Source organism: Rhincodon typus, chromosome 2, assembly GCF_021869965.1.
Source record: "Rhincodon typus isolate 14 chromosome 2, sRhiTyp1.1, whole genome shotgun sequence".
Lineage (NCBI taxonomy): Eukaryota > Metazoa > Chordata > Chondrichthyes > Orectolobiformes > Rhincodontidae > Rhincodon > Rhincodon typus.
In genome coordinates, this window is record NC_063333.1 from 44,815,327 (window position 1) to 44,833,339 (window position 18,013).

At 41.5% G+C, this 18,013-nt stretch overlaps 1 protein-coding gene across 9 annotated transcripts in view; it reads left to right on the forward strand.

Moving 5' to 3' along the window:
• abcb4 (ATP-binding cassette, sub-family B (MDR/TAP), member 4) overlaps nt 1-18,013 on the forward strand; it is a 97,418-nt gene that overhangs the window by 39,541 nt on the left and 39,864 nt on the right. For 8 of the 9 annotated variants that reach the window (XM_048612190.1, XM_048612179.1, XM_048612167.1 and 5 more), the window contains exons 8-13: nt 3,111-3,235; nt 5,313-5,484; nt 8,082-8,195; nt 10,809-10,919; nt 12,112-12,237; nt 15,756-15,959. In XM_048612190.1, coding sequence (XP_048468147.1) covers nt 3,111-3,235; nt 5,313-5,484; nt 8,082-8,195; nt 10,809-10,919; nt 12,112-12,237; nt 15,756-15,959 — 852 coding nt within the window. Of the gene's footprint in view, nt 1-3,110; nt 3,236-5,312; nt 5,485-8,081; nt 8,196-10,808; nt 10,920-12,111; nt 12,238-15,243; nt 15,314-15,755; nt 15,960-18,013 lie in introns of those variants that run through there. The other variant, XM_048612219.1, reaches the window with a different exon arrangement.

The window sequence follows — 18,013 nt, forward strand, 5'->3', positions numbered from 1 at the left end:
TGTAATCATCGACAACCATCCTCAGTTCTGACCTTATGGTGGAGGGATGGTTGTTGATGAAGCAGCTGAAGGTGGTTGGGCCTAGAACATATTTGTTACACTTTTAGGGAGCTGTGTCTTTAACAGATTACCATTTGTAATTGATCCCATGCCAGAAATATTTTGAAAATTATTAAAAACGCCTTGAAAGGTATTGATGGAATATTATGCAACATGGGTGGTATACTAATCAACGGATTCAAGAACATGACTAGAGAACTGAAACAGTTATGCATGCCCTTCTCAGTGCAAGTCTAATGCTGAAGGAGAAATTAAAGGTTGCATGATTGAAGATATAATTTCATGGATACATTACCAAAGCTACAGGCGTTAAGCTAGAACAGCAAAAAACTGAAGGTATTAGAGAAAGCCCACTGTCTAGGAATAGCACAAAACTTCAAAGGTTCCTTGCGATGGTGAATCAGTGGACAAGTTTTTTGCCAAATGCAGCAGAAGTTAACAAGCCTTTGAGATAGCTCCTACACAAGGGTCCACAATAGTGCTGGAAATAGCTTTTGAGAAAATCAAGCAACTCCTGATCGATTCAAAACTTAAAGCACACTATGATCCACATCTACCAACCATAGTGGAAGCTGATGCATCTTTAGCAGGATTAGAAGCAGTACACTTTCAGTTCCACAAAGTTAGAAATTGGAAACTAATCTTTATACCTCTAGATCACTAAGAGGGACAGAACAGTGTTATGCTACAATTGATAAAGAACCATTAGCGACCATTTGAAAAATTTTCAGAGTATGTAACTAAGTTACAGTTCAAGCTGGAAACAGACCATGAACCATTGGTCTCTCTTCTGAATACAAAGGAAGTAGCTGTCACCCAGAATTCAAAGGTTCAGACTGAACTACATGAGGTGTGATAGGACAGACCATACACAATGACTGAATGTGTACAGAGGAAGTACCAAATAACAGCAAATATGACAGACCAAGCAGATTTCATCTTAATTGAAGAGTTTAAAGCTTATACTTCAGGAGTTACTCAACACTTATCAACGACAGAATAAATGCTGCAGGAGATGGGAGAAGCAAAAGAACAGGATGAAGAATTTATCACAATCAGGAAGCACTGTCTTCAAGGATGGCCAAACAATATACCTAAAAAACCCATACTACACGAGTACATTGAATAACACAGATATATCACTGTCATTGATGATTTGTTAGTCTTCAGCAAGAGATTACTTATGCCGATAGATTTTTAACATGAGTTTTTTTTAGAGAATTATTTGAGGTAATTTGAGCATTACAAAGTGATGTGTAAGAGCGTAACAGGCAGCCAGGTAACACTCACTTAATACAGGAATTGGGTGTTAATTACATTCTGTAAGTGGAGAACGGTCTAGACAAGAAAAAAAACACTGCTATCTTCTCACCTTTCCCATTAAGGCTGTGGGAGTGCCTAAGGAAGATTCATTTGTGTTCAAAGGCAAGAACTTCATCATTATCATACACTATTATGGCAGGTGAAGTAAACTGTCCATGCAAAATCATGGCAGTGGCATTGGTAAATTTACTAAAGAGAATCTATTCAAATATGGGATTCTGGAAAATTGTAGTATCAGAAAATGGCCCCCCGTTTGCAAATGAGCAGTTGAAGAGATTCACACCCAAATATAATTACATTAATATTGAAGACACAATTTCCTTCCCTGTCTCAGAAGTTACAAGCTAGCATCACTCAATGACCACAATAGAGTGAAACAGCAGAGTGAGGAGCAAAGGGACAACTGGCCTCTAACCTTCAATAAAAGGCTCATATCACAAGATTTACCAGAGCTACACTCTGAGCAAGTATGAATAAGCCTTCAAGCAGAAAGGAATGATCATTGTAAAACACAACAACCAAAATCATATTGGGTTGCAAAAGCTCATGGGATAAAAAGGAAAGATTATAATGCATTGATATTATTGAACAAGAAAGCAATAGAAATGTGGAACTATTTCTCAGAAAAGGAAGAAAACTCAACAACCAGTCAGGAGATAAACATTCCCACTGAAATAAGGGAGAATGTAGAATGTTCTGGACCTCATAATATGATGAGAAACCGTTCCGGGAGACCAGTCAAAGCACAACAGAGACTACCACTTTTGGGCAGCATGGTGGCTCAGTGGTTAACACTGTTGTCTCACAGCGCCAGGGACCCGGGTTCGATTCCACTCTCGGGCGACTGTGTGTGTGGAGTTTGCACATTCTCCCCGTGTCTGTGTGGGTTTCCTCTGGGGAAATCCAACAACGCAATCCAAAGATGTGCAGGCTAGGTGGAATTGGCCATGCTAAATTGCCCATAGTGTGCGAGGATGGGTTTGGGTGGGATACTGTGAGGGTCGTGTGGACTTGTTTGCCCGAAGGTCCTGTTTCCATACTGTAGGGATTCTATTCTTATGAAGAGGAGATAGAAGGTGGATAAATACTTGGAAGGGAGATTTAGAGTAATGGGATTAACAACAGAAATGTGGATTATGATGATGTCAAATAGTGTGTTAATCATATCAGAGCCATCATCGAGGACAAAGCAATTTGGGTTTTTCAAATTTCCAGCATCTGCAGAAATTTGTCTTCAGCCATATAAATATTGTGGCTACAAGAGTAGGTGAGAGGCTAGGAAATTTGCAGTGAAGAACTCACTTCCTGTCTCCCCAAAGCCTGTCTACCATCTGTGAAGAGAAATCAGAGTTAACGTTTCGGGCGCAGGGACCCTTCCTCAGAACTCTCAACTGATGTGTATATTAATTCTGCACAGTTTAGAGGATCTTCCCACACTCGAAGTTGGAAGAGCCTTGAGTCCAGGGATTTTGACGAGAGACATTGAATCGTTTGACTACTGGGATTGAGTCCTGTTTGGTGTGAAATCTTCCCTCTTTGCCCTCCTCTACCCTCCTGTAGTTAAACAGCTGTCAAATTCAGTTGTAACGTGAATAGCCACTGTTGAGATGAACTACAGTCAAACAAATAACATTTTCTTGTATTTTTATGATGTTTGACCACTAATATTTATGTTTTCTTAAAGGATATGAGTCATGAGCTAATTTTCCTTTCTTTAAATGATTTAGTTGTTGACTTCCTTCACAAAACAAGAACAAAATGCTTATGCAAAAGCTGGAGCTGTGGCTGAGGAGGCATTGTCAGGTTTCAGGACTGTAGTAGCTTTTGGAGGACAAAAGAAAGAAGTTGCAAGGTTAGACTTTTTGTTTATGTTCCTGAGAGTTGACGGTACCTGATGGCACAAAAACTATGAATTTACAGTGGGATTTATGAGAGTTGTAAAGCCCCTGATTGTGTATCATAGCCAAATGCAGGCATTTATTATATAGACTTAAACCTTGGAAAATGGAGCAGTCTTTCTTTTATTTTGCTATTTTTATGCTAACCTTTTGCCTGTTATTTTCCCTCCCATATACATGAATACATTTCACTGAGAGGCAACTGGTAACCCATATTCCAAAATCTGAATGAAAAGTTTTACTTATCATGCAGAGTCCCATTGTTGTAATGTTCTAATCAATCTGTTCAGGGATGGTATTATACACTTCTGGAGCAGGTGGAACTTGAACCTGGGCACCCTGTTCCAAGAGGTAGGGATATTACCACTGCATCACAAGTGCCCTAAGAGCCCCATTGAGATCTGTATTTGTTTTCACCTGTTCTGTTGCAGTATTTTCCTGGATGTAATTGAAATTATATTGGTTGGAAATGACAGTCCTAATTTGATGCATGAATTTAGAAGCACATTTGGCTAGCAGCAAAAGAATGGGTTCTGAACAATCTGAATAAGACCATAAGAAATAGGAACAGGAGTAGGCAATTTGGCCCCTCAAGCCTGATCCTCCATTTATGATCCAACATTCCTTGAGTCCACGTTTCCACATTTCTCCTTAACCCTAGATTCCTTTACTGATTAAGAATCTATCTATCTCAATCTTAAATATACATAGGGACTGTGCCCATGCAGTTCTCTGTGGCAACGAGTTCCAAGGCAGTGAGAGAAGAAATTCCTCCTCATCTTAGTCTTAAATTGGTGCCCCTTTTATTTTGAGGTTGTGCTTTCTGTTCCTATGAGCGGAAACATCCTCTCAGCATTTCCCCTGTCAAGCCCCTTAAGAATCCTATATGTTTCATGAGATCATCCTTCGTTGTTCTAAACTCCAATGAGTAGAGTCTCAACCTGTTTAGCCTTTGTTCATAAAACAATCCCTCCATACCGGGGATCATCCAAGTGACCCTCTCTGAACTGCCTCCAATGAAATGGTATCTTTCCATAAATTAAGGGACCAAACAGCTCACAATGCTTCAGATATGGTTTCACCAGCACCTTGCACAATTGCAGTAAGACGTCCCTACTCTTATACTCCAAACACCTTGAAATAAGGGCCAACATTCCATTAACCTTCATGATTCCCTGCTGTGCCTGAGTGCTAGCTTTCTGTGTTTCATGTACGAGTATCCCCAAGACCCTTTGTGTTGCAGCTTTCTGCAGTTCATTTCCATTTAAGTAATATTCTGTTCTTTTGTTTTCCCTTCCAAAATGAACAACTTCACGTTTTCCCTCCTTATTCTCCATTTGCTATGTGAACATTTATAATGGACATATATCACCCAACTGAGAATCAGCATTCATTGGTACTTATCATAAGGCCATATTCTAAAATTAGGCAAAATTTACACTGCTTTTTAGCTTCCCATTCTTTGGGGGCTGAATTTTAACCCTGACAATTGCATGGTTTGGGTTGAGGTAAGATGTTGAATTTTAAGAAGAGATCCCAAATCCAACTCAATTCACCTTCAACATGCCTACTTCGAGGTTTAAAGATTATGGGAAGGTGGGGGATAGACAACTGGCCCACACCTAGGATTTGGGGAGTTGACAGTTAAAATACACTAAAATCAGGTATCAGTCACCATCAATCCTCAATCCCATCCTAACCCAGGATAGGGATTGCATCCCACTCACCTCAACCCCGCAAATTCCTGTTGCAGTTGCAGCTTCTTACCTGCTCGACTGGAAGCTAAATCTGTTCATCAGGATAACTTGCAGGCAGTGAATTTTCACCTGAACTTTTGTGTTCTCTGTCTGATACATCTCTACGCTATATCTTAAAATGTAGTTTTTCTAACTGTGTGTCCCAGTTAGATCAGAACAAAAGTAAGTGGTTGGAAAAGTTTCTCATTTACCCTGTTGTAAAGATGAACCAGAGTGGTGTAGTGGTTGGATTATTGTGCCCATTACAAATTATATTCACTTTTTTTTCATAAAGGTATCAGGAGAAATTGATTGAAGCTGAGAAAGTTGGAATCAAAAAGTTAATTAGCAGCAATGTAGCGGTGGCTTTCACCTTCTTAATCATCTATGCATCGTATGCTCTGGCATTCTGGTATGGAAGTACCCTGATACTGACTGAGAATTATACAATTGGAAAAGTGCTAACAGTAAGTGACATTTCATGCAATGTTAAACACTGAGAAATGCCTGTAAGGATTATGATTCTAAAAGTTGTTTTTCTGTTCTCCTTATTCTAATTCTTATTTTGTTTGTTTCTCTTTCCCATTTCAACCACATGGGGTATAAATTAGCCTAGAGCCAAATGAGGCTCATTGCGACATATTGCTTTACATATGTCCTAAACTGGAGACTCAAAGAATAACTTTGGTTGATCCTCAAGACAGTTCCTGATTTGGTCATGTCTCCACAGTCATATCAAGTCAGAAAGGAGCTACTTTGTGTTAGCAGTCCTCAGCTAAGTCCCAGGCAGTGAGGTTCCAGTGGGCTGCAGGGTTGGGATGGGTGTTTGTGAACTCAGTGATCATTCCTGCTCCTCCTGACTCTCTTTTTCAAATGTTCACAGCTTTCTTTGTATTAGCACCAACAAGAGACTGTTGAAGGATTTTGAGCAGAACAGACCCAAAGCCTCCCGTTCCATGGAGAACTAATTTGTAGAATGGTTTCTTCAGTAAACATTAAGCACTTAATTTACATATTGGTGTCTGACTGGAATGTTCATCTGGTAAACAACCGTCTAGCCGAAGAAAAGGCAGAGATCAATTTGTCTGTGTAGCTTTATTCACAAAACTCCATGCAACAGATTTCTTTTTCCTTCCAAGCGGAAACTGGACTCTTACAAGAAAACACACAAAACAGTAGCAGGTGTAGGCCATTCGACCCATTGAGCCCACTCCACTATTCAACATAATCATGACTGATCTCATATCATATTTCTCTCTCCAGTAACCTCTTTTACACTTTCTCCTCTAGAATTCCATCTATTTCTTTCTTAAGTAAATTGTGTGACTTTCCTGTCACAGCCTTTATGGTTGAAAATTCCACAGGTTCGTTGTGCTCTGATAAAAATGGCTTACTACATAACCTGGGACCACAGCCCATTGTTTTATCTTCTAATTCCATTTCAGCTGATCTCCCCTCTGAACTGCTTGTCAGAATCCCATCTCCCTGCCAATCTAGTTTAAATTTACTTCAACAGCTTTAGCAAAACTCTGTACGATGATGTTGGTCTTGTTCTTATTCAGATGTAACCTGTCCAACGTGTACAGATAGCACCTTTAATAGAAATGGTCCCAAACCATTGGGAATCTGAAGCCCTCCTTCCTGCACCATCTTTCCAGCCGTGCTCTATCCGTCTATGCCCGTACTTGCGACTACATGGCACTGGGAGTAATCCAGGGATTATAACTTTTGAAGTCCTACTTTTCAATTTCCTACCTAACCGCATAAATTCTGCTTGCATGGGCCTCATTTCTATTTCTTCCCATGTTATTGGCCCCAACGTGGGATCATGGCATAGTTGACACTGGCACCTGGGAACGAACGCAGCATCTTGGAGTTGCAATATTGCCTGCAGAAATGCCTGTCTACTCCCTTCACTAAATCATCCCCTATCACTATAGTCCTTCCACACTTCTTCCTCAGCCCCTGTACCAATTTGCCACTTAAGGAAAATCCAAAGATATTTTATCAGTACTTCAAGAGCATAGGGATTATGACAGAAAGTGAGGCAGAAAAAGTTGGAAGATTCTTAAATGAGCACTTTGCCTCTGTCTTTACAAAGCAGCAGAATGACGGAGTTAAAAAGGAGGAGTGATAAGCAGAGGGGCTGACCTCCTTGAACATGGATAATTTGCCAGGGCCGGATTTTATTGTATCATTCATTCATAGGATGAATTTATTGCTCGGGGGCAGTTAAGAGTCAACCACATTGCTGCGTGTCTGGGGTCACATGAAGACCAGACCAGGTAAAGACGGCACATTTCCTTCCCCAACGGGCAATAGTGAACCAGGCTCATGGTCACCATTCCAGATACTCATTGAATTCAAATTCCACTATCGGCCCTGGCAGGATTTGAACCCAGGTTCTTAGAGCATTACCTGGGTTGCTGGATTAACAGGCCAGCAATATCACCACTAGACCATCACCTCTCCCTGTATCTTAGTCTATTAAAGGAAGTCAGTGAGGAAATATCTCACTAGAATTGAAAATCCTAGATATAGGCAAAGTATCAGATGATAGGAGGTCTGTGAACATTGTGCATTTATTCAAAAGTGATGTGGAGGATAGGCCAAAAATGATAGGCCTGTCAGTCTGACCTTGGAGGTGGGTAAATTACTAACGTGCCGTTGAGTTTACAGTGGGATAAGGTTTTATAACATAGTGCTCCCAGCACTAAAGTGTATGCAAATTGAGAATTCGGTACCATGTGCACAAATCAAGATTTCGCTGCCGGTGAGGCAATTGGCTCCAAGTTTAATAGCCCTGAGGAGTGACCTGCCCGGTGAGGTTTTTTATGTGCCTAGAATATTCAGATGAGGGCATATTCAGCCTTGTCCCAGGCTTCTCTTTTCTGGTAGGCACTGCACAGCCAAAAACAAGTCTAGACTAATTTCTACCCTAAGATTTTTAGAGGAGCAACAAATAAACGATGATATTCAATTCGAGAATGGACAAATAGCAATTACAGTATTCTTTTGGCAGTAGCCCCCTTTTCAACATTTTTCTTGTTTTTTAAATCTTTAGGTGTTCTTTTCAGTGCTGATTGGTGCGTTTTCTATCGGCCAGACTTCACCAAACATTGAAGCGCTCGGCAATGCAAGGGGAGCAGCTTATGTGATCTTCAACATCTTGGATCAGGTGACCATGCGTTCCATTGAAGTTGGAATGGGAAAAGCTTGTAAAGGAAACAAATCACATTCAAACATCAAATTTTACCCGCAGAATGCATTTTTGTGTGACCTGCAATTGGGAGAGTAAAGATTAATCTTGTACAGTACATCTTAAGTCTCAAGATCCCTGGATGCAGGTTGAAACTCCTGTTGGGCTCCATTTCACCTGTTGGATTCTCTCCCCATCCCTCGCTTCATTTCAAGCTGGGGTTTTGTGAGAAGCAAGTGTTCAGTTCCTTCGAGATGCCTGTCTATGGAGGATGTTTGGAGTCAGGAGAGTAACCTGTTGAAGCTGTAATTGTAGTGCCCTCCTTAATCAGCACTGTTCAAAATTACAGCTTGGCTTCATGGTCTGGATTGCAGTGAGGCAGGTGTGTAATTTGACGCTGCTAGTCTCTGTACTATTTTGCCACAATAGATCTGAGCCTGAGCCTTTGTAAATGAGAGTGACTCAGGGACTGGTACGCCAGTGAAGGGCAATGATTAGAATTTAACAAGTCAATTAAGACTCTGTTCTGCTACTCACTGGCATCTACAGTCAGTAATGCAGGCCACTCACATTGGTCTGGTAAGGAGGAGGGGACCCTCAGGTGAGGAATGCACCCCTTCTTCTGGACTTTTGGAGAATAAGCACTCAGATCCTACCTTTTGCAAGGCCAAAAACCAAACACAAGTAAAGGATGAGATTCAGACATGGATGAAAAATTATTAAGTAATTATACAATTACAATAACCAATTCCTCCTTATCTTAAAGTAAAGGGAAGTTTAAGAAACCTTAGACTTTAATAATCTGAATTTTATGAACTATTTAACTTTGAGGTTGTTGACTTGCTCACCGAGCTGGCTTGATTTCATTCAGACGTTTCATCACCATGCTAGGTAACATCATCAGTGGAGCCTCCGATGAAGCGATGTTGTTCTACTCCACTTGGAATTTATACTGTTTGGTCCGTTATGGTGAGTAGTGTCATTTCTGGTTTTGATCTGTATGGGTTTGTATATGGGGTCCAATTCTGTATGTTTGTTGATTGTATTACGGGTAGAGAACCATGCCCCTAGGAATTCCCATGCGTGTCTGTTGGCTTGGGCTACTATGGTTACCATGTCCCAGTTAAACTGATGGCCTTCAGTGTACTGATATTAAGGAGAGTTCGTCGTGCCGTTTTGCTGATAGTTGATGTTCACGTATTCTGATGGCTAGTTTGCTCCCTGTCTGTCCGATGTAATGTTTGTGGCAGTCGTTGCATGGTATTTTGTAAACTACGTTTGTTCTGCATGTTGTGGGAATGGGGTCTTTAATCCTTGTGAGTGTTTGTCGTAGAGTGGCTATGGGCTTGTGTGCTACCATGATTCCTAGGGGTCTTAGGAGTCTTGTTGTCAGTTCTGAAAGTTTACAAAATACCATGCAACAACTGCCATAAACATTACATCAGACAAACAGGAAGGAAACTAGCCATCAGAATACACGAACATTAATTATCGGCAAAACGGCACAATGAACTCTCCTTAATATTGGTATATTCAGACAGTGAAGGCCATCAGTTTAACTGGGACATGGTAACCATATTAGCCCAACCCAAACATAGACACGCACGGGAATTCCTAGAGGCATGGTTCTTCACCCATCCTTCAATCAACAAACATATAGAATTGGACCCCATATACAAACGCATACAGATCAAAACTAGAAATGACAGTGCTCACCATAACGGACCAAACAGTATAAATTCCAAGTGGAGTAGAATAACATCGCTTCATCGGAGGCCCCACTGACGATGTTACCTAGCATGGTGATGAAACGTCTGAACAAGAGCAAACCAGCTCAGCGAGCAAGTCAACAACCTCACCCACAACCCGAGCTACAGATCTTTGCCAAAACTTTAAACGATTTAACTTTGTGGTTCTCCTCAGAAACATTTAGTTTGAATGTTCAGCACCAAACAGTGGATAAGGTAATTTTTCTGCCACCCTTGGAGATGTGCTGTAAAACAGAAAGGATGGCAAAATAATGCTGTAAAGTCATAGACACCTACAGCACAGAAGAAGGCTGTTCAGCCCATCAAGTCTGCACTGGTCAAAAACAAGCACCTAACTAATCTAACCTCCTTTTCCAGCATTTGGGCCATAGTCTTAAACAACTTGGCATATGCTTGATGTTGGGGTAACCTGGCATGTTCTTATCACCTTGCGGTTTTGTCAGCGACATGAAAATTGGAAAGTTGGCCACCCACCCAGAAGGAATCTGTGCTATCAAGGGTTACATCCTGCTTCTACTGGCAATATTCCCACATTGGGTGGTGGGAGGAAGGAAACATCTTGTGGGGAAATGACCCAGTGAAACCTGATGACCTCTTAGAGGTTCTGTTGATAGAACCTGCTCCCCACGCCCCCCAACTGCGGATGGGCTGTGGACTGCACTTCCTGTTTGGATTTTTGGATTTTCATTATGACTATTAAAATTCTTAGGGCTATGTCTTCTATATTTATTTGTATTGTATGCAACTTGGCAAATGCTTTTTTTAATCAAGAATAAATCTATGAGATCTTACTTAATTATGCTACTTTTTCTTCATCATGCAGGAACCATTAATTGATAGTTTTTCAGAAAATGGACATAAACCTGATCAAGTCAAAGGAGACGTGGAATTTATAAATGTACGCTTCAAATACCCTTCAAGGCCTGATGTTGAGGTAGGACACATTTTAATTCTTTGGGTACAGAAATTGCAACACTTTATTTTCTATCTATTAAAATAAAGAGTTTTTACTCCAATTAAACTATTAAAAGTAGACTTGCTGCTTTAATAAATGTCAATGCTCATGTGACCATGTTTTATTTCTGTTCTGAAAATATTGGCTTAATTAGACGGGACTTGGAGAATTCAGTCAAAGTACTCCCATGATATTATACTTTTGTGTAATGTTCTGATGAAGCCTTTTGATCTGAAACAGGCCCTTTGCAGATGTCCTGGGTATGGGAAGGTTTGCAAAGTGTCACAGGAAGGTTCTGTATTTGGGGTGATGGTGGTGGTGATGGTTAGAAGAGTGGGGTTGAATGTCTTCCTGACACCACCTTGCTGCCGTGCCATTTTGAAAGGTTAGAAGCTCTGATGTCTGCCAGGATCCCATCTGAGTCGCTCGGGAAGAGATTGTTTAAGAGCTGTTTCCTGCCTACAGGTATCCGGTCAGAAGAGCCTGCCACCTCATGTGGAGACTAGCAAGCTCTGAGGATGGGTCACTGGATCATGGAGACGCCCTGCAATATCAGTGGTTGCTCTGGGGCCCAGCTCTCCAGGGCAACCTTGCCTGACCCCAGCACTCCTCAACGATGTTTAGCCTACCTCAAGGGTGTCCAACCATCTAGGTGTTTTTGACTGCAGCTGCAGCCTCAGCAATAGCCAACATTAGTGATGGTATTACTGGACCCTGGATGAAGTCAACATTCTTAATTGAGTGGGAGCCATTTAATGAACTACCAACGACAAAGTCCGTCCCTCTGCCATCAGCCAGAGCTGCATCATCCCTGCTGAGTCACCCTGCTTTTAGCTCCAGCAATGGAACTCCTGCTATCTCAACAAAATTTAGGCCACTAAGCCTATTTCTTGACTTTCAGATGCTGCCTGAGTTGTCGGATAGTTCCAGCGTCTCTGTTCTTATTTCTGGTTCACTTACGTGGGCATTTTTCTGTCCACCTTACGTTTGTGACCTATTGGTCTGTACTTAGGTACGGATAGATTGAATGAATGAAACTTCTCACAGTCCTGTCTATCTAAGCCAAAATTTACAGAACAGAAACAAGAGATGGTTACAAAGGCCTGGACATTTATTAAATCCTAACAGCACAATATTTATTTATTTATTTTTCATTTCCTTTTTGTGGTAGATATTAAAAGGTCTGCACCTGAAGTTGAAAAGCGGGCAAACAGTTGCTCTGGTTGGCAGCAGCGGCTGCGGTAAGAGTACTACCATCCAACTTCTGCAGAGATTCTATGACCCTGAAGAAGGAATGGTAAAGTGTTTAACAACATTTGGCATGCTGGGAAAATAAAGTTGCTAAGCACCAAACAGGTTCAGCAATTAGGAGCTCCAAATCCAGTGCTGGCTGGGATACAATCCTTGCCGGGTTAGACTTTTAACACAGTGCATTTTCAACAGGAAAGCTGGTGGATAACTTTTCTGACTGCACACAAGAGAGTGAGGATTTGGCAATTTGAACTGCTAGGCAGGACAGATCATGAGCCAGCATTCCTTTTATCTGGTGTTTGAGATAAGAACAGCAGCTATACGGTAAAGCTGTGTACAGGAAATAATGTGCCGTTGCTGTGTACACAAGTTGCAGGAAAAATGTACATGATACATGTTATAGCCCATCACCTGAATTTCTTTTCTGCGGGAAAGAAAACACAACCCAAAAGAGGAGTGTGAAGTGTGAGGGCATGATTCAAAGCAAACAAACTCAGAGATAATCATAGGATATTGAGATAAGAGATGCATAAAATATCTGCAGACATTAATTGGATGATTAACATCAAAATTTGCTTGTGACAGCAGACTGTAGGTACAATAGGTCGGCACAGTGGCTCAGTGGTTAGTACTACTGCCTCACAGCGCCAGGGACCCAGGTTCAATTCCACCTTGGGTGACTATCTGTCTGTGTGGAGTTTGCACATTCTCCCCATGTCTGCGTGGGTTTCCTCCGGGTGCTCCAGTTTCTTCCCACAGTTCAAAGATGTGCAAGTCAGGTGGCTTGGCAATGCTAAATTATCCATGGTGTCCAGAGATGTGCAGGCTTGGTGGATTAACTATGGGAAATGCAGAGTTGAAGGGATAGGGTTGGGGAGGGGGTAGGTCTGGGTGGACGCTCTTCAGGCCAAATGGCCTGTTTGCATGGTGTGGGGATTCTATGATTCTCATAAATTATGATAAGCGTTGATGGAGACTACAGGGGGATATATTGGCAGGATAAGTTCTTGCAACTCTTAGTAGCAAAGATAAAGTAAAATTTGGAATAGAAATACAAGGCATCCCTGGGATGCGAAGCGTTCTGTTCTTCAATCCGATGTAAGTTGGAACACAACATGCAACATTATAAAGTAACCGTTTGCAAGTACAGGTAATGCCCATATGTTTGAACTTTAGAATTACACCCTTATATGGATCACGTTCTTCAGTACGAGCATTTGTAAGTTGGACATTCTTAAATCGGGGGCTCTTTGTAGACGTTAAATGGTAATATTTTTAAAGGAGCAAAGATTTTGTGTGCAATCACACAAGCTAATAAAGCTGCCACAGCAAGCAAATAAAAAGCTATGTAGTTATTGTGCATTTTTTTATCCTGAGACAGAGGGCTCTCAGACATTTCCACCTTTTCCCTCACCCAACGATTCCCTGCCAACGTGGTTGTCAGGGCCCTCAGCCATTTCCTGCACCCCTTCTCTTCCCTCCCACAACCCAATAGTGTTCCCAGGTGTTCACTTTCCAACCCACCGGCATCCGCATCCAAACTGCTTTAAGCAGCCATTTCTGTCAGCTCCAATGGAATGGAACTACTAGATACACATTCGCCTCCCCTTCCTTTTCAGCATTTCACAGGGATTGTTTCCTCCAGGGTACCCTGGGCCATTCCCAACACCTCCCCACAGCCCCACGGCACCTTCACACACGACCACAGAAAGTGTAATACTTGTTTGTTTACCTCCTCCCTCCTCAGTATCCAAGACCCAGACACACCTTCGAGTTGAAGCAGTGATTTACCTGCACTTCACTCAGTTTAGTCTACTGTATTCGCTGTTCACAATGTGGTTTGTTGGGCATTGGGAAGATGAAACAAAGACAGGGCAACCACTTTGCGGATCACCTATACTCTGTCCGCAAAAATGACCCTGAGCTTCCAATTGCTTGCCAGTTCAACACAACACCATGTTCCTTGGCCAACGTCTCTGTTTCAGACTTGCTGTAATGCTCTAGTGAAGCTCAGCACAAGTTAGAAGAACAGCATCTCATTTTCTATTTGGGGACCCTGCAGCCTTCAGAACTCAATATCGAGTTCAATAATTTTAGAACCTGGACACCCTCTTTCGTGTTCTTTTCCCCCCTCTCTCAACACTCCAGGCCTCATGCTCACATGGGTTGCTTTCATCACAGCCAACCCATTTTCACCTACTCTTTGTCCCCATTATCAGCTTTACGTCTTTCCCTGACTTACTCGCAAACATCCCAATGTCTGCCTAACTTTCTTTCGTTCTTTCTGGGCTCTGTCTCCACCAATCCGGTCACTCCTTTTCCTCCCCACTGCCCATCATCAGGTAAACCTTTTTCTAACTACTAACATTTCTGAAGAGGGGTCAGTGGACTTGAAATGTTAACCTGGCTTTCTCTCTATAGGTGCCGCCTGACCTGTTGTGTTTTCCCAGTAACTTTTATTTTTCGTTTCAGTTCTTCAGCATCCACAGTTCTTTGTTTTATTATCTAACTGTATTGTAGTCTGGGTCAGATTGATTTTGGGAGGATATAAAGCACTGTTTATTGCTGCCTAATACACAACTAGGGATCCTGATTATTTTTAATATCTATCTCTTCATGTATTTTGATTGAGGTGTTATGTGTCTTCTTTTTTGACAACTTGCTCTCCTGTAAAGTTCGCACAGTTTGCATATTATATATTTGCATATTATCTTTTGGTTTTTGGACTAAAATGGGAAAAGACAGTTCTTAAGTCAAGGATTATGGAAGGATTGCTGCTTATTTTAAAAGCAGGCTACTGACATTCATTGTAAGTGCTGTTTACATTGCTGCATGTTCAAGCAGTGTGGATGGTTGGAGGTTATTGCAGACAGGCTTGGAGCCAGGGAGTGCATGCATAGGGAGACTTGGCTGATAACAAGTCACTGATTGGTCTGTGCACTGGTGACTAGTCGAAGGCGAAGGCTTTTCTGCCTGCCACCAACTATTTCATTGGCTCTCATCTAGCTGAATAGCTTATGAGTGTAAAGGAGATAGGCAGAGGCTTTCAGACGTCTGAAAGGAGACTGTTACCTCCTCTGCAATATAAAAAAACCCTCAACTGAGTCTCCTTTCCCTTGGCTGTAAGTTGTTGCTTTTAATCAGAAACTCCATTGAAATGCCTTCCCAGTTTTTCCATCCACTTATAACATCAATGTTTTTCATGTCTGCTTGTATATTTATATAGGGTGATTTTAGAAGCAGAGTTAGTGTTTTAACTAGTGGAGTTATATGTCCACAGTTCACAATTGCTTACCAGCAGCTAGAATCTATTTGTAATAAAGAGTCATTTTATTAATTACAGAAACCTGGCCTGCCTTTCTGACAATCTGGGTCTAAGTGGAGGGGTAAAAGTTGGGAATTTTCTGTACTTGGATTAAATTCTTTCACATGGAAATAGCAGGGCTTGATTTCTGGGACACTGCTGCAGTAAGCCCTGACATTATGGTAATAGTCTTCACATGCAGTATTTTAAAATCTGTGATAACCTAATTATTCATGTAAATGTACAATTATTTCTGACAGATTATGCTTGATGGACAGGATATCCGAAGTTTGAATGTTAGACATCTCAGGGAAATGATTGGTGTTGTGAGCCAGGAACCTGTCCTCTTTGCAACCACAATAGCTGAAAACATTCGCTATGGTCGTCAAAATGTCAGCATGACTGAGATAGAAGAAGCTACCAAGGAAGCTAATGCCTATGGTTTTATTATGAAACTGCCAGATGTAAGTATTGACTGTCTTTGCTATTGAATTAATACATTTTATATATGAAAACCTGTTTTCTTTTGATTTCTGTCTTCATAAGCTCATCTCTGTCTTTCAGAATTCTTTCTCACAACTTCTCTACTACTAAGATTAGACTGATTGGCCTGTAATTTCCCAGTCTGACCCTTCCTCACTTTTGTAATAATTGGACAACTTTAGCAGTTCTCCAGTCTCTGACACCTTAGCTGTGGCCATGGAGTATTTGAAATTACTGCCAGCGTCCATGTTATATCCTTCCTTTCTTCCCATCACAGGCTAGGATACAGCTCATCTGGTTCTGTGGGTTTGTCCAATGCTAAATTTGCTAAACCAGCAACTACATCTATTCTCTCTATTAATTCCTATCAAATTATGCAGTTCCCCACCCTGATGTCCATACCTACATCATCATTTACCGTTGGTGCAATCTATTCATTGAGGACTGTAGGTATGTCTTCCGGGTTCACACATATATTGCTTGTAGTGTCCGTAATGGGCCCTGCTGTTTCACTAGTAATTAGATCTTTCAGTTTGCTTTATTCTGCCTGCCAATGCTTTCTCATGCACTCTCTTTGCTTTCTTAATTTTCTTTTTAACGTACTCCCTGAACATTTTATCCTCCTTTAGGTGCTCTGCCTTATTGACCCCTCAGTATCTGTCATGACCTTCTTTTATCTTATGTCCCTTGCCAGGTCTCGGTCCAACCCTTTGTCTTTAAATGAACATATTTGCCCTGTGAGATAGTAAGAATTGTAGATGCTGGAGTCAGAGATAACACAGTGTGCAGCTGGGGGAACACAGCAGGCCAGGCAGCATCAGAGGAGCAGGAAAGTTGACGTTTCAGGTCGGGACCCTTCTTCAGAAAAAGGAAGAAGGGTCCTGATCTGAAATGTCAACTTTCCTGCTCCTCTGATGCTGCCTAGCCTGCTGTGTTCCTCCAGCTCCATACTGTGTTATATTTGCCCTGTACTTTTGCTATTTCCTCCTTAAATGCCTTCCGTTGCTGTGATGCAGTTTTATCTGAAAATAGCCACTCCCAGTTCACTTGGTCCAAATTGTATCTTCTTTTTAGCAAAATTAGCCTTTTCCTAATTGAGAACATTTTATTTCTGGCCCATCTTATCCTTTTCCATAGCGATCTTAAATCTAACTGAGTTACATTACACACCTGATTTAAGGAATGAAATCGGATGGACCCCTTGGCATTGACCAGGGTACTGGAAATGACAGTGACACACAGAGTCGTGTCCACGCACTGCAGCCCTCCTTACTAGCATTTGAGACCCGTGCCAAAAAATAGGAGAGCTGTCCTACATACTAGTCAAGTAATGGCCTGATATAGTGATATGGATTCATACCTTTCTAACAATGTCGCAGACACCATTATCATCCTTGCACATGTCCATTGGTGGGACAAGCCCATCAGAGGTGATGGAACAGTTTTATACAGTTGGTTGGCCAGTTTTGTTGGATGTTGTTGCCCTCAATATTGACTCCAGACCCAATGAAATTTTATAACATCAGGTGTGAGTTAAGGTATGCTAATGTACATTTCTTTTCATCTCATTTATTTTTGAGTTTGGATTTTGAACTAGTAGCATGTGGGTTTTGTTCTGTGTGCCTGCATGTGTTTAATGTTTAACTTGTAAGGCCTTCTGAAGTCATGGCTTGTTTTTAACAAAAGCAGTAGAAGAGAGCTATTTCTTGGATGCTAGTGGTTGGGAGAATTTTTGAGTAAACAGTTTAAAAAAAATGTAAACAGTGCAGTGCATTAGGCTTTAGTTAGAGGAATCCAGAATTGGGTGTTTCCCCTCAGCCAAAAGAACACACAAGCGTTGTAAGCCATTTTGTTTTCCATTTTGCAGAAGTCCAGGTCAAAGCTAGATGTGTAAAACAGTTCCTGAAGAAAGAAGATGGTTTAGAACTGTTAAGAGATAACACGGTGTAGAGCTGGATGAACACAGCAGGCCAAGCAGCATCAGTGGAGCAGGAAAGCTGACGTTTCGGGTCTGGACCCTTCTTCAGAAATGAAG